The following is a 26525-nucleotide window of genomic DNA, read 5'->3' as shown; positions in this document are numbered from 1 at the left end:
TTCAGGCACTTAGATCTTTGTTTTCCAGAATCCAAATGTAAAAAATAGAATTAATACAAACATTTCCATATAGATGATATAAATAACCAAATACAGTTTGTGGGGTGTTTTGGGGATCGATCCCAGGGTGGTTTTGGGATCGATCCCACAGGGTTTGGGGGGTATTTTTTGGATCAATTCCAGCATGTTTTGGGGGTGTTTTTGGGATTGATCCCAGGGTGTTTTGGGGATCAGTCCCGGGGTGTGTTTGGGGATCAATCCCACCGTGTTTCTGAGGTATTTTTGGGATAAATTCCAGGGTGTTTGGGGGTGTTTTGGAGATCGATCCCAGGGTGTTTATTGGGGTGTTTTTTGGTGTTTGGGAGGTGGTTTTGGGATCGATCCTGCGATATTTGTGGGGTGGTTTTGGGTTCAGTCCTGGGGTGCTTGTGGGTTTTTTTTGGGGATCGATCCCAGGATGTTTTGGGGGTCAGTCCCAGGCTGGTTTTGGGTGTTTCTGAGGTGTTTTTGGGATCAATCCCAAGAGTGTCTTGGGAGTGGTTTTGGGATTGATCCCGGGGTGATTTTGGGATCAGTCCTGGGGTGTTTTGGGGGGATTGATCTCAGGGTGTTTTTGGGATCAATCCCATGGGTTTTAGGGGGTGTTGGTGTTTGTGGGGTGTTTTGGGTGTTTGGGGGAGGGTTTTGGGATCAATCCCAGGGTGTTTTGGGGGTGTTTTTGGAATCGATCCCAGCGTGTTTCTGAGGTGTTTTTGGGATAAATCCCATGGGGTTTGTGGGCTGTTTTTGGGATCGATCCCAGGGTGCTTACGGGATGTTTTGGGGGATTTGTGGGATCGATCCCAGGGTGTTTTTACGGGGTTTTTGGGTGTTTACGGTGTGTTTTTGGACCAATCCCGAAGTGTTTCGGGACCGTTCCCGCCCTCCCCTCAGGGCCGGCGGAAGCGCCCGCCCGGCCCCGCCCTTTCCGGCCCCTCAGCCAATGGCCGGCGGGGCGGGGCCGCCTGTCATGGCCGCCCTCAGCCTGCGGCCCTGAGCGACCCTCAGCCCGTCCGTCCGTGTCCGCCGCCGCGGCGCTGCCACCATGGGCACCGTGCACGCCCGGGTAAGAGCCGCGACCCTCCGGGGCGCTGAGGGGGCACCCACCGCCTCTGCCAGCGCCACCGCGCCCGCCCCCGCCCCGCGCGAAGGTCGTCCTGGGGCGGCTCCGGAGGGACAGGGCTTGGGGCCCGTCCCGGGGCTGCAGCGCCCTGCGGCTCTTCCAGGGGTTTTTGTGGAATCGAAGGGTGTTGGAAGGGGCCTTAAAGAGCGTTTCACACTCCGCTGTGGGGACACCTTTCAGTAGCCCAGGTTGTCCCAAGCCCCGTTATGAAGCGCTTTGGGCCCTCGCAGGGGTAAGGCAGCCACAGCTCATGTGTGGGCAGTGCCGGGGCCTCGTCGCCCTCCCAGCCCAGAATCCCTGCCTGGGGAAGAACTGCTTCCTAAGGATCCTTTCCTAAGGAAGAATTTCTTCCTGAGGATCTCTTTCTAGGGAAGAATTGTTTCCTGAGGATCCTGTCCTAAGGCAGAATTGCTTCCCAAGGATCCCTTCCTAAGGCAGAATTGCTTCCCAAGGATCCCTTCCTAAGGAAAAAATGCTTCCTAAGGATCCCTTCCTAAGGAAGACTCGGCTGTTTTTTGGGTCCTTCCCAGAGTTGACCTTCCCATGGGGAGGGCTGGTTAAGAGTGAGACTGTGGAAATGAAAACAGAAAAAAACCCCTTGACGAACCAAAAGAAAAGAAGTGAAAAAAAAGCCTCACCACGAACAAAGAGAAGGTGCCTCAGGGTGGCTTTGGGGTGAGACTCAGGGGCTGTGGGGCTGCAGTGCTTGGGGAGGGCTGTGCTGCCCCACACAGCACTTGGAGATGGGCCTGAGCACATGGAGGAATCTCCAAATCCATCTGCAAGTGCTCAGGGAAGCAACACAAAGGTTTAAGTGTTGAGTGTAACCCTGAAGAGCAGCTGCAGGAACTGGCTCCAGTTAATGCTCCAGAGTGTCTAATTTCTGGTTTAAAGTTCTTGTGTTCTCTGTTTGATGTTCGTGTATAGTATGTGTGGTTACAGAGAGCATGACCCTTGCCTGAAAATTCCTGGGAGTGGGAGAAGCTCCTGTCTCCATTTAACTTGATTTTTATGTGTAGCAGCAATTTACTCTTCCAGAAAAACATCTCTGCTTAAGGAATGCAACAGGTATTGTGTTAGGGACTAAGGCTGAAAGGAGATTTACTGAGTTACTCAATCCTGATCTGCTTTTTCAGGTAACCCCCTACTCACTCATACTTGTCATCTCCTGAGAAGTCTTATTTTAACCCTCTCAGGTATAGGAACCAAACCCATGTCAAAATAAGCCATTTTCATTAAAATGTTCCCCTCTGAGGTTCTTGAGCCTTGTGTGAAAAGTTGTTTCTACAAGAAATATTGACATGTTAAAGCATATAATTATGTGCCAAGCAAAATAACATGCTGAGAACACCCTTTTTATTTGATTGTTCAACATTCCTACTCCTCTGCTTCCCAAAAACCGGAATTAGAGAAGTGCTTGATTTTTTAGACTTTTTTTAAGAAGGTAGAATTCTTCTTTCAACACATGCCTTAAAAATGAAGTCTGTTTTTTGGAAGAGTCAGTATTTTTGAGAAATCATTAAAAATGGAAATTATTTAGGTTTCATTAAGAATTTCAGCAAGCAGGTCCTTTGTGTGTTTTGTGTTGATAATTGTTCTTATTTTAGTTCCTCTCTTTTGCTGTTTTCCCTCAGGATTTGATGAGCAGTGTCAAGAACCACCGTTTTTTTCCTTTGCCACAGACATAAATCATTAATCAATGTACATTATTAAATACAGTTTTCCTTTATGCTTTCAGAGTTTGGAGCCTCTTCCCATGACTGGGCCAGACTTTGGTGCTTTGGGAGAGGAGGCTGAATTGGTTGAAGTTGAACCTGAGACCAAGCAGGAAATTCTGGAAAACAAAGATGTAAGTGCCTGAAGAACATCCTGATGTGGGGGTTTTGTAGCGAGAAATGCCTTGGCACTTTTTCTTCCTTGTTTTTCCTAGGGCAACTTCCTAAGATGTGGATTGAGATGTGAAAGAATCATGTTTAGTACTGAGAGTTTAACTGGTTGCTGATCTGCAGTTTGTTAGGTGTGAATACACAGTCATGCAGATCTATGAAATACAGGCAGTATAATCTGAATAATCTCTTTTTCAAACTCTGTTGTAGACTCACAGAATTGTTAGATTGCAAAAAACCTCTGAGATTATGAGGCCAATTGTTAACACAGCACTGGGCAGCCTGTTCCAATCTTTGACAACCCTTTGAAGCATTTGCAGGTTTTTATCTCTTTTTTTTTTTTTTGACATTTCCCCCCAAAATTCACTGAAAAGGTTGGGGAAAATATAGGAAATGCAATCACTGAAGTGCATTGGTACCCCCTGGCCCTGGAGTGTGTTGTGATGTTTGCAATAAAATTGTCTGATGGTAATATATCAAGATGAATGTTTTTAAAAAACACAAAATGTCATCATATGAGTGATCTTCATTTGCATTTTAAACTGCACCACTCTGGTGGTGGTGGTAGTTTAACAGAGTTTAAATATTTGTGACTTGTAGGTTTGGGTTTTTCTAACTCTTTTCTGATACAGGAATTAGCAAACAACCACAACTAACTACATGTTCTGTCTTGGTGTGTCTTAATGTTTGTGGGATTTCTGCAGTTATTCATTTGTCCATACAACTCTCCCAACTAAACCCCCACTAGCTGCATTGTTGGTGTTTCTCCTGCTACAGCCAGTAGTAACTTTGGTGTTGGAGTTCTCTTTTCTGTATTAAGGGAACAACTTCTCAGACTCATAGATAGCACTGATTTCTGACAGTGTGGGTGAGCAGTAATTAATTTTTCACCTGCACAACAGTAATTTCTGTGCACTGGTGATTTTGGTTCTCATTCTCAGAAGCAAACTGAGCATTTGTGTGTCCCCCTCTGTGCTGTCTAGGTGGTGGTTCAGCACGTGCACTTCGATGGACTCGGGAGGACCAAAGATGACATCATCATGTATGAAATTGCTGAAGTTTTCAAGGCTAAAAATCTCATTGATGTAAGTTCTGGAGTGAATATAAGACCTGCTGCTTGAAAATTCAGCTTTATTAATGAAAAATATTTTTCCTTTTCCTTGTTTGGGCTGTTCTCTTCAGACATGGGACAACTTTGTCTTGTTTTGATGGTTCTGATCATACAGAAGCCAAACTTTAACAGAAAATACTGGCAGGTACTGCATTTCCTGATGTGTTCAGCTCAGAGATGGTGGGAGATGGCAAACAATTTTTTCAGTTTCACTCCTCCCATTTGAGAATTTTTAACTGTGTAGGTGACACTTTCAGTTCATTTGCTTAAGATGAGTTTTTGGGACTCACCAGAGGCAACTGGTGCCAGTCTCCACAGTGGATCAAAGTGGGAGTTGGGCTGGGTGTCCTTGCACTTTCAGGGGGTGGTTCCTTCTGGAGCATGGCTGACAATTAGACCTGTAAAGTGTTTAAATTTAAACAACTTGGAGTGACTGAGGTTTTGCCAAAAACAGGGGCTCTTCTGTAAGTGTAACTACTAATGGGTGGATAGGTTGTAACTACTGAAAGCTATTTGAATAATAGGTTTGAGTACTACAACAATTAAGAAGCAAATTAACCAAAGGCAGGAACTGAGCCATGTGCTCTGGGTTTATTTATCTCTTGGCAGATGCAAGTGTTGAAGTGGCTGTGATATGTTTTGATCTACATATTTATGTCCTTGTGTACAAGATCATGAATATTGCACACCTTTCCTGCATTTTAACTATTCTTTTGGTAACCTGAAAGACTCAAATGGACTGGATGGTCTTGAGGGTCCCTTCCAACCCAACCTATTCTGTGGTTCTGTGTCTGAGCTGCTTTTCTCCTCCTGCAGGTGATGAGAAAATCCCATGAAGCTCGTGAGAAGTTGCTTCGTTTAGGAATCTTTAGGCAGGTGGATGTTCTGATTGATACCTGTCGAGGTGGGTATTCCCTCATTGATCCTCACCTTTTTTCTCATCAATACCTCTCATGGAATAGGCTGGACATTTTTTGGGTGTATAACTTGCTCTCTTGTGTACCTGGATATATTTTAAATGAACAAATGGGTGTGCAATATACACAAATATATTTGTCTGTGTCCATTATGCTTATGAAGATGTATTTTCATGTATTTGTATGTATATTTAAGTATTACTTGTAAACATGCAAAAATCAGTGAATTTCCAGCACTTAAATAATTACAATAACATCCCTTAAACCTCAGTTTCAAGGAACATGTGAGGGAGAGCTCAAAGACATGCCCTGGATTTCCACAGATTACCCATCACATAACTGGCATTAAATGATTAAAACCAGTCACCCTGTGATTCACCCAAATTCTGCACTCATCCAAATGGCATCCTTTTCTCAAGCCATTTCTCTTTATAGTGTGAACTTCTATTTGTCCTTTAACTCCACCAGTTTTCAAATAAGTCAAGTAATTTTCTGTCTGCATTTTTAAAATAACTGTAGAGATAACATCCACTTGTTTTTTTGTTTATGCAGGAGATGATGCCCTTCCAAATGGCTTAGATGTGACCTTTGAGGTGACAGAATTGAGAAGGTTAACTGGAAGCTATAACACTATGGTTGGCAACAATGAAGGCAGTATGGTATGGATTATTTCCAATTATTAGTAATGCTTTTGGTACTCCTCTTCCTTTCAGTTGCAAACCCAGGAAGGATTTTGGTGGTCCAAACCAAATTATTTTCCTGATCCAGCTTTACTCAGGCTTTGCCAGACCTTTGTGTCTGAAGAGTCTTTGTATTACTCAGGCTTTCATTCAGCAAAAGCCTATTCTGAGCTGGGGAGAATCCTCTGGCTCCCAGCTCAGCAGGTTGATTTTTTAATTCTTGAAACTACTTGAATTAGTTCTCGATAATATTTAGGATGTTTTATCTACTGTTTAGTAAAGAATTTTGAATTTCATTTCTGTGAGATATATTTAAAGCGTTTTTCTTCTCAGTTGAAATGGTTTATATTTGACTTAGAAATTTGTTTTGGTTTTCACTGTTCTAGCTCGGTACCGATTCTGGGCTGCAGAATGCGAAGTTGTCACGATTCCATTAACTGTGGGACTTGCTTTCATGATTCAAAGATACATCAGATTAAAATCCTGTGTCAAAGATCTTTACCTGTTGACACAAGAAGTCCCAGCTGTGCTGCTGCTCTGTGGCTGTGCTTGTGCCAGCAGTGCTGGTGTGAGCAGATGGTGTTTCCCGGTGCCCATCCTGCTCCCTCCCTGCCTCCTCACGTGCCAGGGCAGCTGTGCCTGGGCTGGCAGATAAGCCAGATCAAGGGACTCATCCCTTTCTTCTTAGGGCTATTTTTACCCAGTATAAGATCCTGCATGACTCAGGTGGTGTTTTGTATGTGTAAGGGCAGCAGCAACTGGGTGAGCTGAGAGCTGCTCAGGCAGCTCCACTGCCAAGAACCATGGCCAGGGTGTTGTGGCCTGAAGGAAACCAGCAGGGAATCCTTGCTGGTGCCAGTGCTGCTCAAAACTCACTGAAAGCTGCTTTGAGTTCTCTTTGTACTCAGCTTCTTCTTCTGTTTGATTTTCATTTGTGACAGAGAAGGAAAACTTGTGACTGTTAAAAAAGCACAACTTGTATGCACTGGTATTGGCAACACAGGTTATGTTTCCTTAAGAGTTGAATAGATTTGGCATTTATTCTAATCCCTTAAATTCATCTGAAGCCTGAATAATGTTTCATACTAAAACCCCTTTCTGGTTAGCTGGATAACTGCCCACAATGTTCAGGTGACTGATTTCTCCCCAATAGCTGTTAGACCAAAGCAGTCAGGACTTAACCTTCTTTTACAACAGCAGACACAACAACAGCACAGTCCTGGTAATGCCTGTGCCTGGAGCAACCCTGCTCCATCCTTTCTGCCAAAGGGCTGCAAGGAATTTGTGTCAGAACAGGCCAAAGTGTCTCACAAAAAGTTTCTGGAGAATTGTAAAGTTGTTGTGCTGCCCTCAGGACGGGTTGCAGAAGGATCTTGTGGTTCAGAACAGACAGACAGGGAAGTGGCTCTGCAGGGATCATTTTCCATTGGCTTTGGTTCTGATAAACCCTGCCTAAGAAAGGCTGAAGTTGTAGTGATGCCAAAGACTTGTTCTCCAGGGCCTTGAGACTGGCCTGGAGGTTTTGTTTGAAAACATCAAGACTGATGGTGCAGTGAGAGTGCAGGTTAAGTCAGCAGCTACCGGACACCAATAAAAATGGGATGACTGACTGTAACTTGTGCTCTGATGGCTTTTGCTGACACTTCAAAGAGAAATCTAATGGAAAAGAAAACCATATTCACTTTATAAGTATTTTTAATGTCTTAATTTCTTATTCTTCTGGTAGATATGCTTGTCTTCAGCATAGGATCAAGATGCAAGGCAGCAAACTACATGAAAAGTTGTCATGTGTGGTTTTGGGTTATTTTTCTTTTCTTTATTTTCTATAGGTGCTTGGGCTCAAGTTCCCAAATCTCTTTGGCCGTGCAGAAAAAGTCACCTTCCAGTTCTCCTATGGAACAAAGGAAACTTCCTATGGCCTGTCCTTCTTCAAACCACAGCCTGGAAACTTTGAAAGAAAGTAGGGGATGCATTTTTGAGTACTTCTTTTTTAACTGGAGGAATATAAAACAATGAATAAGATCTTTCATTGAGTAACAATTACATTTATTAATTTTCTGAGAGTCTATTAATGATACAGCAGAGCTGGTTTAAGTTTTTGAGATTATTCAAAATTCCACCTGCCTAGTTTCCTTTTAAAACCTGCCAGTAATGTTGTGTTCCAGTTTTTCAGTGAACGTGTACAAAGTGACTGGACAGTTCCCTTGGAGCTCTCTCCGTGAAACAGATAGAGGAATATCCACAGAATTGAATGTGAGTGGAGCACAGGAGCTTGTGGAGCATGTGCTTCATCTGCACTTCTTTGGGTCACAGAGCTGGGTTTGCAAACACTTGGTTTGCTTTTTTATGGCTGAGTCATTTGTGCACAGAGCTGACATCTCAGTGTTTGAGAGAGGTCACCAGTCTGGCAGGGACAGAGGTCATGCACCTGAGTGTTTTTGTTTAGAATTCAGACTAGTTTAAGAATGCCAGTATGTTTTGCTCCAAATTCTTTGTTTAAAATTACTATTCAGAGGGCAGCTGATTGCCTGCCTTACTGTATGAGCCCAAGTCAAGATATTTTCTATTTGGGATGGATTAAGTGGTGGGTGTGTCCTTGGAGAAACTCTGGGCTGGAGCAGAATTAGCATTACTGAGGAATGGAAATTGTTTCTCCTTTGATTCAAGAAGTTTGGAAAGAAAGCTGTAGACTGGAGTATGACAGATATTTGGTTTAACTTTGTAGCAATGTTTTCCTGTCTTAGTTTCCCATCTGGAAGACCAATCACACCCTGAAGTGGGAGGGTGTGTGGAGAGAGCTTGGCTGCCTCGCGAGAACGGCTTCCTTTTCTGTTCGAGAAGAAAGTGGACACTCTCTGAAATCTTCTCTCTCTGTAAGGCCTCCTCATGGTTGTTTCTTGAAACACATTATTTTGTCATCTCACACTTAGGAATGATCCCAGAGAAGCTTTCTGTCCCCCTGGGGGTGGGAAGGGGTGTTTTACCCCAGAGATCTTTGGCTGTTCCCTCCGAGCCACCCAGGAGGTCCAAAGAAAGAACATGGAATCACAGTTGCCTGTTGTTCTTTGACTGTGGCTTGTTTTATAGCAGTAAATCTCCTCATCCTATGCTTACCATGCCTTTGCTAAACATTTTTTTTAATATTTTTTCCTGTCGCAGTTTTTGGTCACTTGGCATCTTTCAGCTGTTGCTTACAAATTGGAGAGGATAAACTGCTGGTTACTGTCACAAAATTGATGGTTTAAACTGGGGCATTGCTGCTACTCTATTTCTTGTGTCTACCACGGGCAAAGGATGAAAAATAAGATAAAATACATTTGCATTTCATGTGGCTTTTAAGTTCACAACTAAGGCAATCTGTAGGTATATTGTTCCCAAATCCATGGAGCTAGAACTGTTTTCTATTGTTTGCAGTGTTTGAAGGAAAATAATTGTGTCACTCTGAGGTATTCAGCTGATAATGAGAACATAAACCAAATTTTTTTATTCTTTTCAGCACGCCATGGTAATTGATTCCAGGAACTCCTCAATCTTGCCAAAACGAGGTGCTTTGCTGAAGATTAATCAGGTAATATTAAATCACTGGGTTTTATCTGTGGGTTTGAGGAAGTCTTAATTTATCTAATTAGTGTTCATGTTAATATCTAAAGTTAGAAATTTATCTTAAATTGAGTAGGAGACAATGAGGACCAGTATTTATTTTTTATGTTTACAGAACCTTTTAAAACCATGCAGCTCTCTTATGGTGGCACATTTTCCTTTGTGTGCCATTGGTCAAACAGCACAGCCTCTCTCAATTAGCATCAATTGTTTATTAGCTGAGACACTGCTCCTGACAGTATTTACTTTGCACTTTCAGTAGTTATTAACAGTCCTCTTTTCTAACACTGTCATGTAAAACTGCCACACTGGTCCTGTTACAGAAATTATGAGTCTGAGAATCAGAAATAAAAGACTGAGTAAAAACAGCTCTCCAGGGCATACATCATCATCATGGCCAGGCTTCGCGAACGAAGATTTGAGAAGGGCACTACCCACGCTTGCTGCAAGCGTGCTGGTGGCTAAAAAGGCCGATACGGGATAGGCAGGTCCGGTCACAAAAGGCACAGCGGAACGTCTCTCTAGGTGACATTGGCAAGGAACGGTTCTTTCTGCGTTGTCTTTTCTCCTCAAGACTGACTCTCTGTGCATTCTCAAAGGAAGCAGCAGCGTTGTGAATGGTGTGTCTCCATGAATCCCGATTGGAGGCCAGAGTGGACCATTGGTGACAGTCAATATGGCCAAGGCTGAGGTGTTGTTTCAGGGAGTCCTTGTATCTCTTCTTCGGGGCTCCTCTTGCGGCAGCCAGTGGCGAGTTCACCATAGAGCACAATCATCGGGAGGCAGTGGGTGATCCTCCATCCTGGAGACGTGCCCTGCCTAGCGCAGCTGCGTTCTCATCAGCATGGCCTCCATACTGGTGACCCCTGCCTGTTCAAGAGCAGACACATTGGTCACGTAATCAGACCAATGGATGTTTAGGATTGAACGGAGGCAGCGCTGATGGAAGCGTTCGAGAAGCCGCAGGTGGTGGCGGTAGATGACCCAGGATTCAGACCCATATAAAAGAGTAGACAGTACAATGGCTCTGTAGACACTAATCTTTGTACTTTTCTTCAGGTGTTTATTGGACCAGACTCTTTTATGGAGTTTTCCGAAGGCTCTGTATGCCTTTGCTAGCCTGTTGTCTATCTCTTTGTTGATCTTACCGTCTGAGGAAATGATACTTCCCAGATAGGTGAACTGCTGGACTGACTTAAGCTCTGAATTGCCTATGGTGATGTGAGGATGATGGAAGACTTCTTGAGGTGCAGGTTGGTAGAGAACTTCCGTCTTCTTCAGGCTGACTTCCAGCCCAAAAAGCTCAACAGCCTCTGAAAAGCAGGATGTTAAGTGCTGCAGAGCTGCTTCTGTGTGAGCAACGAGGGCGGCATTGTCAGCAAAAAGCAGTTCACGGACAAGGTGATTCAGGGTCTTGGTGTGGGCCTTCAGTCGCTTTAGGTTGAATAGGCTTTCATCGGTACGATATCGGATGGAGATGCCGTTTTCTTCATCGAGGTCTGCTGTGGCTCTTTGGAGCATCATGCTGAAGAAGACTGTGAATAGAGTTGGGGCAAGAACGCAACCTTGTTTCACACCATTGGTTATTGGAAAGGGCTCAGAGAGTGCATCACCATATCTGACTTGTCCACGCTGATCTTCATGTAGCAGGATGATCATTTTGAGGAACTTGGGGGGACATCCTAAACGTTCCAAGATCTGCCACAGGCCTTTTCTGCTCACAGTGTCGAAAGCTTTGGTGAGGTCAACGAAGGTTACATAGAGACCTTTGTTCTGCTCCCTACACTTCTCTTGCAGTTGTCTGAGAACAAACACCATGTCTGTGGTGCTCCTATTGGCTCTGAAACCACACTGGCTTTCAGGTAGAAGATCTTCTGCAATAGTGGGTACTAATCTGTTCAGAAGTATTCTTGCAAGGATTTTACCAGCAATGGAGAGCAAAGTAATACCTCGGTAATTTGAGCAGTCTGATTTTTCTCCTTTCTTCTTGTACAGGGTGATGATGACTGCATCACAGAGATCTGGTGGTAGTTCCCCTTGTTCCCAGCAACGCACAAGAAGCTCGTGAAATTTGGCATGGAGTGCTTGACCTCCATGCTTCTAGATTTCAGGTGGAATTCCATCAACCCCAGCTGCCTTGCCAGTTTTCACCTGTTGTATGGCCTTGAGTATCTCTCCCATAGTAGGGGCTGCATCCAATTCATGTTTCACTGGTTGTTGTGTAATGTGCTGAATTGCTGAGCCTTGGACTACACGGTTGGCACTGAAGAGAGTCTGAAAGTGCTCAGACCATCAGTTCAGGATGGAGGTTTTATCTGTTAGAAGCAGTTGACCATCTGCACTGAGTAGGGGGCTTTGAACCTGGTGTGTGGGTCCATACACTGCTTTCAGGGCCTCATAGAATCCTCTTTGGTCACCCAAATCTGCGCATAGTTGTGTCCTTTCTGCTAGGTCGAGCCACCATTTGTTCTGGATGTCTCGAAGTTTCTGTTGGAGCTCACTGCATGCAAGACAAAAGGCGGCTTTTTTTATATGGCAAGATGGCTGAGCAAGGTGTGCTTGGTGAGCAGTTCTCTTCTTCTTCAGCAATTCCTGGATCTCTTGATTGTTCTCATCAAACCAGTCTTTGTTTTTCTTGGAGGAGAACCCTAGGGACTCTTCAGAGGATTGCAGGATGCAACTTTTAATATGTTGCCAAAGTGCTTCAGAAGAGGGATCTATGGGATTATGTTTAAGTCTAGTTTGAAGGTTTTCCTTGAAGCTGTCTCTCACTGTGGCTGTTTGAAGATTGCTGACTCGGAGCCTCCTCCTTGGAATGCTGCCTCTCTTAGGTTTGGGCTTGAAGTGGAGGTTAAGTTTGCAGCACACAAGGCGATGGTCTGTTTGACATTCTGCACTCGGCATCACTCGAGTATGACAGACATCGCTGACATTTCTCTGTTGTACTAAGATATAGTCAATGAGGTGCCAGTGCTTGGATCGAGGATGCATCCAGGTCGTCTTCAGGCTGTCTTTCTGTTGAAAGATAGTGTTGGTGATGGTGAGCTGCTGTTCTGTGCAAAACTCTAGCAGGAGGCGTTCGTTGTTGTTGCAGTTTCCAACACCATGCTTGCCCAGGACTCCTTTCCACGCTTCAGAATTCTTACCTACTCTAGCATTGAAGTCACCAAGGATTATGATCTTATCATCTGCAGGAACATTTTGGGTGAGGCGGCGCAGGTCTGTGTAGAATTTCTTCTGCTGGGTCAGCTTGGAGAGTTGGGGCACATACGCTAAAAAGAACAACATGTTGCTTGTTGTGTAGAGGGAGGTGTAAGGACATAATGCGATCGGAATGACCTGTCGGCAGATTTTCAAGTTTGGAGGCAATGGAGTTTTTAATCATGGAGCCAACTCCTGAAAGGTGTCTTTCAGTTTTGGGTTTGCCTGACCAGTAGAGTGTGTAGCCAGCACCATGTTCTTTAAGGCTGCCTTCCTCATGAAGACGAACTTCACTGAGAGCAGCAATGTCAATGTTGAGCCGTGACAGTTCGTGGGCAATTAGAGCAGAACAACGCTCAGGACATCCACTATCCCCAGTATCAAGCATGGTTCTGATGTTCCAACATGCGAGTGTTAGTTTGAGCACACCTTTGCAGGCAGGTGTATGCCTTTGAAATCTCTTTGTTCTTGTTTGACCGCATGGAAGATGCCGGTTGGCTGCGGTTATCCAACTGGGTGTGGAGATGAGCTTTGTTTAGGCCACCTTTGCTAGGCCCCTCTCCATGTGGAGCAAGCAGTGCTGTCCCTAGAAAAGGCTGCTTGGTCGTTCAGGATGCTGCCGCAAGGGACTGTCATCTCTGGGGTCAAGTCTCTAATGACCCATGTCCTGAACCACCTGCATGCAGGGTTGGGTCTGAGGCTTCCAGCTGCTTCCTATCACCTGCCATTTTCGACCCTCACCTGTCACTACAGGGCTTTGCAATGTGGGTGAACCCTTCAAACCTGCGCAATGGATTTTTTAGGTGAGGCACAGCATGCACAGAACTGGCCCCACCCTTTACTCCTAAGGTTCATCTGCCACGGCCTAGCGAGCTCGGATGGTGACAGTGAATACCTCAGGATGTAGGTTTGGTTAGAGTATCCTTCTCTTAGACGGATGGCCTTACAGGGCTAAGCGAGCTCCATCTGCCCAAGTTTGGGGTTGGAGTTGTCCTTCTCCTAGGATGGTTGCCAGATGGCTAGCGAGCCCATCCTACCCGTGGACACACTTTGTCTGACCCTTCAGCTGAGACCTGTCTGGCATGGGAGACCCTACCAGTGGCACAAACCACCTCCAGCATACCTCTCAACCTCATGAGGGCACGCAAGCTTCTCCCCCGCAACAAGGGGGTGTCCCCGGAGAAGAGGGCATACGCATGATACAGAAAATGGTTTTCACTCTTTGTGCTCAAAGCTGGGTTAATATTTCACAAGCATTAATTTCTGGTTTAGGAGCAGATTGCTCTGAAATGTCAGTGGAATTAGAGGTGCTGCTTTGAGCAGAGGGGAACTGTGTGAGAATGGTGGTTGTGATGCAGGGTGTAGGTAGCATGTCATTTGTTAGATGCTGCCTCTGACACTGAGTCTGGACGCTGAATTTTCCAGCTCCTTTCTAGTTTGCCTTCATTTACAAAATGGCTTAGAAAGCAGCAGTTTGGTTGAATATTTGGAGGGGGAAAATGCAGCTCATTATTCTGAGGGTCACACATGCCTTGGTCCAAAAGTAGTTGCTTTTCCATGCCAGTGTTTCTGTAATTCTTGTACAGAACAACACTGTGCTGATGTGGACATGCTTTTAGAGGGAAGAAACAAGTAATATCTGTTACAACATCCATAACCTTCTGTCTTTGCAGGAGCTGGCTGGTTATACAGGTGGAGATGTGAGCTTTCTAAAAGAAGATTTTGAGTTCCAGTTGAACAGGCAACTTCTCTGGGATTCGGTAATTGTCTTAAAGATATTTTAGTACTTGATCTGAAGTTTATCTGACATTATTGAACCTATGTCTTATGATGATGTTTCACCATGAATTAGTGAAAAGATTGTGGAAGGTGGATGGTGTAGATACCTTGATTTGCTTTTTTAGAAAGTGAACTACACTTTATTTCTAATCTTCTATTCCTGCCTTGCACAGAAATGGACATTTTAGAAAGAACAACTTGACAATTGACTCTGTGAACTCTTTTCCTTCCAGAAATAATGTTGGACGTGTCTGTTCCTTGTGATTTTCCAAAAACTTTGAAAGTTTTTCAAAAACTCCACAAAGTTTTGAAACTTTGAGCTGGTTGTGAATTTTTTGACTAATCTTTGTTTATTTTTTTTCTGTCATTGAAATTATGAAAATATAACTATTATTTTTGGTATTCTAGCATGTAATTACTTATTCTATGTAAAATTATTGAGAAAGAATGTTTCATGAACTTGAGTTTCTTATGAAACACGGGCTGCAAGCAAACGATAAAATGTGTTTGCTTTAGTGATTTGGCCCTCAAGAATTATTTATTATAGTTAAACAGCAATGCTGTGTGTTTATTTAATGTCAGTATAGTTGCAGAAGTTGGTTTCATTTAATTACAAGGCTAATTTATAGACAGGTAATAATTGAACATTTTGATCAGCTTTTGGTTGGACTTTGGGTTTCAAATTGCCAGGAGTAATTTATGTCAGCAGTGTTGTCTTATATTTCAAGAAGATTCCCAAGAAAATGGGAGCTGGATGAGGTTTAGTGTTCCCTGCATAAAAGAAAGAGGGCAGCAGCCATCCAGAGTTTGCTGGAAATCCCACCACAGGTGCCACACTGATGCTGTGATATCCATGCACACACTGTTAGCAACGAAATCTTTATTATCTTAGAGAAATTCAGTATTATATGTTAATAAACAACTTCTTTTTCTCTCCAAAGGTTCTTTCAGCATCCCTCTGGGGTGGAGTGTTGGTACCTATTGGAGACAAACCATCCAGTATAGCTGACAGGCAAGTTTTTAAAATGTTTGGGTTTTTTTCCCGTCAATATGGGTAGTGTATATAGAAAACTCCAGAAGAGAAAAGCAGTACTAGTTCTGGTTCTGAGAAGAAAATGTTTCTAGTTGGCTGTAATTGCACGTTGGCACTCCAGCCATTTTCATATTGGGGTAATAGAACTTTATAATTTGCTCTGTAGTAGCTCTACCTGCCAGTATTTAGGGTTGCAAAATGGTGTTTATCATCTGTAAAATGTTGTAGCAGGCACAGGTGCTGCTGTAGCTGTTTTTAGATACAAAGCCATATTGTAACAGTTTGCCCTGCAGACAATTTTGCCATCTAATGCTGATGTTTAAAGATCGTGTTACTAAATGTCTGTTACTAAATGTCTTACAAAGTTGCCTTTCAAGTGGAGCCTTACATTTAATTTGCCTTCATTCCCCAGGTTTTACCTCGGAGGACCCACGAGTGTCCGTGGATTCAGCATGTACAGCATTGGACCCCAGAGTGAAGGTCTGAAACTCCTCTGGCAATGCTGTGAATGTTGGTTTGTGACAGAGAGCCACGGCCTGGCCTTCAGCTTTGTGTAGCCTGAAAATAATTGCACTCATTCTGTACCTGGGGAAGTGCTATGGCTTTGATCTGATGTTATAGGTGGAATAAAGGAATAAAATGGAATAAAGCCAGGTAGTTCTTAATTGAGACACAAGCTAATTTTGTAAACCAAGTGTGTGTTCAGACTTTGATATTCACTTCAATTAGTAAGCAGCCTTCAAGTTGAAAAAGTTCCTGAAACATGGTTGTAGCAAGTCACATTAAATCTCTTTGTCTGATACTCTGTTTGATACTGAGCAAATGCTCAGGTGGCTTAGAGGAAAGGGAATCTCAGCTGAGGTGTCTTGAGAACCAGGAACTGCCTCAGGTCTGTTCCTTCCTCTGCTGCTGATTGGGTGTGTCAGTGGATTCAATAGTTTAAAGCTAATTGTTTAATTGGATCAATCTCTCATTTTTCGAACTAAGACAGGTATTGCAGAGGTGTTCAGGAGGTAGATTTGATGACCCATGAGTAGGGTGCAGGAATGAAGAATAAGGATTGTCTGAGTGCTGAGTTTTTCACTTCATGGCGTTGGGGTTGGAGAGAGAGAGAAGCAAATGGGCAGAGTTGTAATGAGTAGAAGTGCAATGTAAACCATACCTTTAACAACTGGTTCTCATACCTTTAACAACTGGTTCTTCTAATTTACTCCACAGTAACTGCTTTTCTTCCAACATTTTGCCCCAACAGGTGATTACCTGGGAGGAGAAGCCTACTGGGCTGGAGGGGTGCACCTCTACACCCCTCTCCCCTTCCGGCCAGGCCGCGGGGGTTTCGGGGATCTGTTCCGCACACATTTCTTCCTCAATGCTGGCAACCTCTGCAATCTTAACTATGGTAAGATCAGTGGAATAAAAAACCTCCTTCCCCATATCCAAAAGCAAAAGGAGAGCTGTTCTGTGTCTGTTTACTCAGAAGCAGTTTGTTTACTGCGTGTATTTTGGTGCCTGTCAACAACCTGCTGGTTTTAACTTATGCATTTGACAGGTTGCCAATAATTTATTTTCCTCTTTACATAAATTGTAGCACAACTTGGAGGAAAGAAACCCAGGATGGTAACAGTACTAGTTGTGAATTGATGATGTTTGCAGGTCACTGTGGTAATTAACACTTGCTGTCTTACACCATTCTGAAGGTAGAATGGAAGATGTTTTGGTGGGATGAACTAAATAAAAAGTGGTGGCATGATGGTGTGGTAGCTGATGGGACTTCTTTTTTTCTCCCATCCCCAACTTTTTTCATTTCAAAATACATGTCAGTGATTTAGTGTATGGCTTTTCAATATAATTTCCATCAGTTTTAGGATATAGTGATATTTCATGTCTGCCTGACTTGATGTAAGAAAGGCAGCATCCCCATGGGAGAGAGACACTTTATGCACCACTGAAAAGGAGATTAATCAGCTTTAAAATAATAGAGACACACTAAATTGTAGAATAGAATCACAGAATGGGTTGGGTTGGAAGGGACCTTAGAAATCATCCAGTCCCACTCCTTGTCAGGGGCAGGGACACCTTCCACTAGCCCAGGTTGCTCCAAGCCCTGTCCAGCCTGGCCTTGGACACTCAGGGATGGGGCAGCCACAGCTTCTCTGGGCACCCTGTGCCAGGGCCTGCCCACCCTCACAGGGAAGGATTTCTTCCCACTATCCCATCTAATCCTGCCCTCTGTCAGTGTGAAGCCATTCCCCCTTGTCCTGTCACTACATACTCCTGTAAATAGTCTCTCCATCTTTCTTTTAGGCTCCCTTCAGGTACTGGAAGGGAGTACTGGAAGGGAATACTAAAGACATTTAAGGTTCTTGCTAGTAGGGCCCCTGTTGTGGGAAATGAAGATCAGCAATGCAACCAAAATCCCAGTAGTCTGAGTCCAGGGTACTTGGCCTTTGTCAGAGTTGTGTGCAGTGCATAAACTTGATTGTGCAGGAGCTGCCCCTGAGCAGTGTGTGCTGCAGCCCTGCTAGTGCAGTTGGCCCCCAGCCCCTTGGCAGGCAGCTGGGAGTGCAGCCCCCCTGCTCTGGTTGGCCCCCAGCCCCCTGGCAGGCAGCTGGGAGTGCAGCCCCCTGCTCTGGTTGGTCCCCAGCCCCCTGGCAGGCAGCTGTGAGTGCAGCCCCCTGCTCTGGTTGGTCCCCAGCCCCTTGGCAGACAGCTGTGAGTGCAGCCCCCCTGCTCTGGTTGGTTTCTAGCCCCCTGGCAGGCAGCTGGGAGTGCAGCCCCCCTGCTCTGGTTGGTTTCTAGCCCCCTGACAGGCAGCTGTGAGTGCAGCCCCCTGCTCTGGTTGGCCCCCAGCCCCCTGGCAGGCAGCTGGGAGTGCAGCCCCCTGCTCTGGTTGGTCCCCAGCCCCTTGGCAGACAGCTGTCAGTGCAGCCCCCCTGCTCTGGTTGGCCCCCAGCCCCCTGGCAGGCAGCTGGGAGTGCAGCCCCCCTGCTCTGGTTGGCCCCCAGCCCCCTGGCAGGCAGCTGGGAGTGCAGCCCCCCTGCTCTGTTTGGTTTCTAGCCCCCTGGCAGGCAGCTGTGAGTGCAGCCCCCTGCTCTGGTTGGCCCCCAGCCCCCTGGCAGGCAGCTGGGAGTGCAGCCCCCTGCTCTGTTGCAGGGGACGGCCCCCGGGCCCACCTGCAGCGCCTGGCAGAGTGTATCCGATGGTCCTACGGCACCGGCATCGTGCTCCGCCTGGGGAACATCGCCAGACTGGAGCTTAACTACTGCTTCCCCATGGGAGTACAGGCTGGGGACAGGTAGGTTTGCCACACCAATTTCTTCACTCCTCTTTGTCTGGGTTGTCACAGAGAATCAGTACCTTTTAGTTCTGCTTAGCAGAGATTTTTGAGCGCTCGGTGTGCTCCTCCAGCTCACTGTATTCACAGACATCCTGGTTTAAGACTTTGTTTCTCAAGTTTCAGAGTCTATTAAACCTGAGATCAGCTGTTGAAATGTATGAATAGCTGTGCAGCAGTTTTATTTCTTCAGGGGAAATGATCACTCAAACTGCTCATGGGATTTTATAAGCCTTCCAGAAGCAAATGATTGCATAAATACCTAGTATAATGTCTTTCTTTGAAAAATGAAAACAAATTTAAGTATAGATAAAGGAAGAACAAATTGATTTGTTAGCAACCAATTAACCTACATCAAGTAAATGTTATAGTGTGTAATAAAAAAGCTCCAGGGGGCCTGTTCTTGCCTGTGAATATATTGTGAGATATTCTGTACTTCATACAGGAGTTGGATTATATTTCCACTTATGTTTCCACTTATCATTCATGTGCAATGTGAATGAATAGCAGCAATTTGAAAATCAGGAGCTTGATTTAGCAAAGGTAAACTCTCCATATGGATGACAGATTGACAAAACAAAAGCCTTTGTCAGGTAAAATTGAATTGCAGCTTTCCAAAGATGGAAAACCTTGGGAATCTGGGGATAGGGAGAATGGATTTTGATTTCATCAGTACCTTCGATATCACTTACACTGGTTTTTATTTGTTTCTTTTCAGGATATGTGATGGTGTTCAGTTTGGAGCAGGAATAAGATTTCTATAAAACAGAAAGATTTTACATCACTCTATGAAGTTGTGCTCTATTATTGAAATCAAGACTGTAATACACTTTGATAAGGCCTACCTTTTTTTCCTTGGAATACAGATACACATCAGAGTGATTTGCCTCTTGGACTCCCCAGGAAACTACATTAAATAATTATGGTCTAAAGGTTCATTGTACCTCTGATTCTTATCAAAGATGGGAGAGTGCTTGGAGGAGTTTAGCTATTTTATCTTACAACTTATGTGTTCCATATTTTATGTGGCTTTTAGTTATTAGATTTTACTCAAAATGAGAAAGTTGTCAGGTATGGGCTCTTGGATACAGCTCACATAATTCTAGTTGTCATTAGCCTGCATGGCCTTGCCTCTTCCAACCACAATCCTCACAAGTGTTGGGATGACCAAGTGGGAGTATTGTTGGAGTGGAAATTAAGGGGTTTTTCTCCATCATCAACTTCTGTTGAAAAAAATCTGTTATGTGTCAGAAATTGTACCATTATAACCCTTTTAATGGTTCTAAATGAACATAATTTAAATGTCTGTTTAAATGCTTCCTACAATCTGAATTCCATACTGTAAAAATTCAAGTCATCTGTCTACCATAGTAAGTACTAAAATTAGAACTTTGAAAGGTTCAGAGTTCTCAACTCTGAGGTTGTTTTGAGTGTTTTAATGCCTCAGTGACTCATTGAGATGCCAACTGGACTTCAAAGCCACCTCCTGTGTTATCTCTTGGTGTATATTCCAGTTTGTAAGGCTGGACTCATTCACTAGTTCAGTCCTAACAACTAATCTTTGAAGGTAGTTGGATACTGATTATTTTTATACACATCAGTTCTACATGGTCATCCTAAAAGAGAATGTGACCTTGGAGTTCCCTTTCCCTGCATCTAATTTTTTTTTTCTTATTAAGTGTTGGCAAATTTAAAATCATAACACAAAGAAGATCCTGGGAGAATGGAACAGAAATACATGAGCTGTTGTACTCCTGATTTTCCCTGCTCGGCTAAAGACAGGTTTGGACATAGTAGTAGACTACTTGATTTTGCAGAGTGCTGTCAGGACTGCCATCAAATCCTGTTCCAATCAAGTCAGCACTCAGACTCCATTATTTTTAAAGTCAGACCACAGTTTCATAGGTGGCTCCAGCATTAGTTTGTACTGCTGTTTTTGTAGTACAGTAACTAAATGTGGGTTTGGTGCCAGTTCTCTAAAATACGAAAGTTAGAAGCTGCTCTGCCTCGTTTTGCAGAGCTGCTTGACTGAACATCCTTCCCTCCTTACGAGGTACCAGCAGCAGGCTCAGATGTTCCAAATGGTGTGAATGACACAAGGCAGCTCCTTTTCAATAGCAAAATTCAGTCAAACAGCTTTTCCAGCATGTTTATCTCACAGCTACTGTAGGAAGCATATATTTGACCAAGCACTTTTGATGAATTTTGTGTTGTTATGAGATAAAATATAAAACTATGGTAAGAATGTCAACAAATGCTAAGAGTTTTTCTCCAACACTAATGATGTTTTGACATATAAAAACATTTTTAATGGGAATGTTTAGATACCAAAATAGTGTTAGGGTTTTTTTCCTAGGAGTTCAAAGTTAGATGTGTGCTCTGTTGCCTTAAGAACTCTATTTTGTGCACATTGTTTTTTATTAAAGGCTGCACATACAACAGGAGAGTCCCGATGAGTATCAGCTGGCCCTTTCAGAGGGCTCAGTTGTGTTTCTGAGCTGAGCAGGCCTAGAGGAAGAGTCTCCAGCAAAACCATTTTCCAGGAGCCTTCAGCTGTGGCTGTTTCTCTGCTGGTTTTGCACTACATTGAAAGGTAACACTTTTTTAGGATGTATAAGTATATCACAGTATAGAAAGTATTCCTGTATTCCTCTGGGAAGAAACATCTGGATTATGTGGTTGCTTCTATAAAGTGTTGGTACAATTAATATACTCCCATTTAAAATTTGTTGCTTAGGCTTGAATAATGAGGATGGATAAGACAGAAATCACAATCCCAGAGGCTGCTGGGCAGACCCAGTGGGAGAACAGCTTTGGACAGACCTGAATCCTTGGGACTGCATTTCTGGCCAGAGTTACTGGTGAAAGGATGGAACGAGTAAGGCCTGGGATTCCAAAACATGGTGTTGGCTTAAATGGATAGTCTGGGATGTCACTGCACCTCAAGTTGTTGTAGCTTTCATGGCCATGGCCACTGTTGGGGACAGTGGGGGGGGTGAGAAATCCCTCCAAAATTCCCACCCATGTGAACAGGGCTGAGGTTGCACATACCATGAGAATCACAGAGTTTCTTCAGCTGTGATGTTACTGTACTGCTGGCAGCCCTTTCTGGGGGCTGAAGGAGGCCTGGGGAGGAGGGGACTGTTTTGGGATGGTGTCACTGCTGTCTCGGGGGCACCTCTGAGCCAGGGGGCAGGTGGCAGTACTGAGAAGCAGGGCTAAATTTGCATCACCATTCTAAGGAAGTGGCTGATTTCTTGGAGCTGTTCCACTTAGATTAAAAAGTTGAAAATGCTCTTTGGGTCATCTGCTGTTACAAGGTGCTATTAGTAAGTTAAGTTTTTGGGGAGCTTAGGGAAGGTGGAGGGGGAAACTGGGAGGTTGTCAGAACGTAAAGAGGCAGGTTTGCTGCCATATTAAGAGCACAACTGATTTAAAAATACAAGCTTCACAAATAAAATATGGTGCTGACCTGAACAATATGGAAACATGCTCCAACTGAAGTGCCTTTGCTGTCGCTCTGTGCCTTTTTTGATACAGGTCTGTACATGCTGCCGGTGGAAATACCTGAAGAGATGTAGCCACTCATGTTTAATACTTAATACAAAATACCTGTGGGTTTAGTCAGGCATGTGTAGGAACTGCTGTCCCTGTTGTGCCCCAGATTTGAGGGAAGCATTCCAAGTCTTTATCCCTCCTGTCACCAAACACACAGACCCACAGAAAAGTGGGTGAGGGTCAGGTTGGCTCTCCCTCCTCTGTGCTGAGTGAGCAGTTACATGAAACTGTATGGATTTCCACTGTGATGTTATAGGGGAATAAAACACTCTTACCCTTTTCTGGGAATATTTAGGACCTGGTCAGATGTGTGGAAGATTATTCTGAACAATCCACAAACAACAAAAACCCAAACACCACCACACACACTCCCAACACATTTTCATGCATCTGACCAGGAGGAAAAATTGACTCTTTTCTGGTGTCTGTAAGGTTTCTATCATCTTAGAAAGTCAGTACAGGTCTTCTTACAATATAAGACTCTAAAGATTTTCTAGTTTTAAGAGGTTGGTTTTGCTTTGCTTAAATACCTGAAGAATTCTGAGAGACCATAAATTCACTGCCATCATTATTTTGTGATACATCTAATTACAGTAATCTCAGGTAGTCTAAAACGTTGAGAGCAGCATAAAATGCTGTAAGGTTAAAGTAGAACAGAAAAGTATGAAAAAGAGGGTGAGCAATGTTAAAATGAGCAAATTCAGACATGGAAATGTTCAGCTAAATATTAAAGCAACAGTTCAGTGCTGAAAATAAGAACAGATTTTGAAGCAGGTTTTGCCTTTCCAATGAAATTGGACAGGTTTATGCTCTGGCAGTTTTCTTAATGAATATACACTCAATATATCGAATATATTCCTATAGGAATATAAAGGAACCTCATCCCTAATGAGAGGGAGGGTACAGAGGGAATTTTGTGGGTGTAAAGGGCTGGTATCTCATTTGGGATGGAGGGTTTAAACAAATAGTGTAGCTGGGCTGGGTCTGACCTGGAGGCCACTGACCTGGTGCAGCAGGAGCTGTCACTGCTAATGGCCATTAGCCAGTTAAACCACCAAAGACCAACACACACTTGATCACAGCAGTGATAAAAGCTCTTCATTTCCTCTTGAGAAGAGCCCTGTTTGTTTGAACCGCCCTCTGAAATGCTCTGGGTTTTCTTTGGTGTGTTTGAAGTGTATTTATTTTGACTCTCTGTTGCTGGGGGCTCTCCCTTCTTGTCTAAAACAGCCTGGCCTCCTTTTCCTTTGCAACAGGCCGGCACACTTCTGCTTATTGGCTACAAACTGAGGTGTTTCTTTATAAATAGGTAGGACATGAAAAATCGGGTGAATGGATCTGGGTGGGTTTATTTCAATTATCACAAGATACTTGCTCATAAGTGGGTGGTACATCCTGAGTTTTATACTGGAGTAAGTGAAGTTTTGTGTGCTGTTTGGATTGTGTGTACAAATTGTTAACCAATTGGCTTGCTTTCTTGCTCAGAGATTGTACTCACACATTTTCTGATTGCAATGTCATTAAAAAATCAGGTATGAGCACTCATTGATTTTTATGGGTTTTTTCCCCCAGAGGTTGGTTAAAATGCTTTTTCTACACTGCTTGTATTTAAGACTTCATTTTATGAAATGAAAGTGCCCACACCTAGTCCTGTTGCAGATCAGCATCTGTGTGTGTGTTTTTCCTACGAATCCAGGTTATTTTTGATCCAAATGCAAGCTTTATTTTCAGTGCAGTGTCTGATGTGGCTTGTGCCAGCAGAATACAGTTGACATCCTTGCTAATTATTTAATTTTGCAAAGATGTGTAACAACCTTAAATGAAATGGGCAATTTAACCAATTACTGCCTTTCTATGTACCTAGCGTAATTAAGGCTGCTCTTTTTTTTAATCTCCTTTTTTTCTGCCCCCCTATTTCCCTGATGTATTGGCTGCAGTGTTATATTGCAGCATGGAAGGAACTGCAGGGACTGTTGTGGGTGTGCCTGGGCTTTGTCTGGGCACAATTTCTTCATGGGAGTTGATTAGACCATTGGTGTTTGTGTTGTACACTCAGGTCTCATAAGTCTGAAATTCCAGTCTATGAAGACTTTTTCCACTGTCAGGAGCACAGGGAAGAACTCTCCCCTGCACCGGAAATCAACATAAAACATTGACTAGGTATGGCCTGAAACCATAAAATCATTGAAGTGAGAGGTGGTTTTGTAACTAGTGTCGATCCCACCCCTGCCAAATTCTCACCTGCAGTCTCAGAGCCTTTGCTGTGGGCAACTCACTGCTGTTTCAGGAAATGGAATTTATTTGCTGTTCCAAAGCAGCAGTATCAATAAAAACTGATCATCATCATGGCCTTTATGTGCAAACACCAGACAGGGTTGTCTTGCTGTGAGGTACAAGATAGAGTGTTTGCAGGGAGGAGGTTATTTGGCTACAGCTGGGGCAGTGGGCTGTGTAGGAACAAACTGCTCTGGTGTAAGGTTTTCCATGCATTCCAAAATCAGAATAGCATAAAGCTCACAGCTTTTTAAAGGCAGTGTAACCTGTGAGTTAAGGCAAATGTTTCTGGGACAGAGCAAGCCATGCAGCAGGAACCTCTGAGGACAATCAGCTGCTCAGGGGAGAGATGAGCAGGTGAGGAGGAGGTCACAGTGCCTGGGACAGAGGAATGTGGAGTGGGACACTGTGCAATGAGACACTGTGGTCTCTGCCCCTGCAGCAGCTCTGCATTAAACTCTGGATGCGGACAGACCCTTACAACCCCCTTCTTGCAATGCTGATCTCAGGATGCTTCCTTGTATCCTGCAGTAAAACTGGATTGGAATTGAAAGCCATTGGCAGGTTTGGGGCTTGCCAAGGAAACAGGAAGAGAAGTTGAGGTTATAACCAGTGCTTTAAGCAGGATTTCCACTTATTGAAATGGGTTTCTGAAAGTAGGAAAAATAAACTTTGATAAGGAATGAGAAAACAGTTTTTGTGTACATTTCAAGATACCTTATTGATGAGTGCCTAGAGCAAGAAATCATGCTTAAAAATATTAGACTGCAAATACACAGCATATCTATCTGGGCACCAATTTACCGCATGAACCCTCAAAGATTCTGGCATCATATTCTGCTTGTGCAGCTCCTAAACTTGACAAAGTGGTGATTCTGATTCCTGTCCGATCTGGTCTGGGGGCTGCACCTCCTGGGAGCTGGGAAATGTGCAGCAGGGTATGTTAAAATCCACAGTGTAGATTCTTTTGTGAGATATTTGAATGATGTGGTAATATGTAATGGTAGTATGGGCCTGGAGGAAATGATGGATGTGGAAATTCTGCTCATTAATCTGATGAGGCAGCCCTGGTCCAAGCTTCCTGCAGTGCAGGACTTCTGAGATGTAGAAAGCACCCTCCTGGTTCTTGGTTGCTTTTGCCAGAGGAATGTTTATAAACTTCAAATCCAATCCATTGAAGGCAAATATTTAATGTAGCTGCAGGTCCTACTCCAAACCTGTCATTACCCCTCAGTCCTGTGTTTTTGCCTTTTTGCTACTTTCCCGTTGATTTGCAAAACAACAGAAATAGACACTCTAAGCCAAACCTGAGGTTCAAATGCAGAAGGAAATCCAATTCAAAAAACAGGTGAGCAAGCCCTGTTTTCTTGAATCTTTCCTTAGCTGTTGTGTTAAATATTGCTTTCAACAGGGAAAAGAAGTTCACAGAAGCCTTTTGGAAGGGTCTTTCCAGCCCTAGTCATGTGTGCCCTCCACTTCCCTCCAGCTGACACGTGCCCTTGGGTGAGTTTGTGCTCAGTCACACTGGAAAGTGCAGGCTGGGTGATTTTGGTTTTGATTTGTTGGGCTGGGCTTCTTTATGACTTGCTGAAGTGCCTGTAGAAAAGCAACTAGCAGCTGGAGGTGTGAGGGACAAGGGTAGCCCTTGGTGACAGAGGGGATGAGCTTGGGTTAAATCTCCTGAAGCTACACACTCAGAACTCTCTCTGCCATGTTCTGCTCTGGATGTGTCCTGTGGAGTTACTTCTGTGTCAGGTCAAGCTTGAAAATGTGTCCTGTGAGCAGGGAGTGCAGAGCCTGAGCCAGGCTGGGTGTGCAGAGCCTGAGCCAAGTGGTGCTGGTTTGAATGTGGCCCTTTGTTGGGACAAGGGTTGCTGACAGGGGAGCTGCTTGTGGAGCACAGCCAAAGGTTGTGCCTGGCTTTAGGGACCCAGCAGCCTCATTAATATCAACTCCAAGGGCTTAAAAACTTAAGCCTGTGCATGAGGCC

At 44.1% G+C, this 26525-nt stretch overlaps 1 protein-coding gene across 2 annotated transcripts; it reads left to right on the top strand.

The window, feature by feature from the left end:
- The first annotated feature begins 974 nt into the window (after positions 1-974).
- SAMM50 (SAMM50 sorting and assembly machinery component) lies at positions 975-21411 on the top strand. 2 transcript variants are annotated; one of them, XM_071551530.1, is made up of 15 exons: positions 975-1105; positions 2901-3011; positions 4032-4133; positions 4976-5063; positions 5629-5735; positions 7586-7716; positions 7922-8009; positions 8501-8629; positions 9253-9324; positions 14231-14317; positions 15278-15348; positions 15782-15849; positions 16622-16768; positions 18523-18664; positions 19422-21411. In XM_071551530.1, exons 1-15 carry the CDS (start codon positions 1085-1087, stop codon positions 19465-19467), a joined length of 1410 nt encoding a protein of 469 aa, XP_071407631.1. In that variant the 5' UTR covers positions 975-1084; the 3' UTR covers positions 19468-21411. The 2 variants fall into 2 exon arrangements, with proteins under 2 accessions (XP_071407631.1, XP_071407630.1); XM_071551529.1 differs by lacking the exon at positions 975-1105 and having other exon boundaries at positions 2862-3011.
- Positions 21412-26525: the final 5114 nt, after the last annotated feature.

This window comes from Pithys albifrons, chromosome 3 (genome assembly GCF_047495875.1).
Source record: "Pithys albifrons albifrons isolate INPA30051 chromosome 3, PitAlb_v1, whole genome shotgun sequence".
NCBI lineage: Eukaryota > Metazoa > Chordata > Aves > Passeriformes > Thamnophilidae > Pithys > Pithys albifrons.
This window is presented reverse-complemented; position numbering and strand designations above follow the sequence as displayed.

Coding starts and splice junctions, on each gene's coding strand:
- SAMM50 (XM_071551529.1), top strand. CDS start 2,862: ATGTACATTATTAAATACAGTTTTCCTTTATGCTTTCAGAGTTTGGAG. Junction 8,010..8,500: donor GAATATCCACAGAATTGAAT/GTGAGTGGAGCA, acceptor TTCCTGTCTTAG/TTTCCCATCTGGAAGACCAA. Junction 16,769..18,522: donor CCTCTGCAATCTTAACTATG/GTAAGATCAGTG, acceptor GCTCTGTTGCAG/GGGACGGCCCCCGGGCCCAC.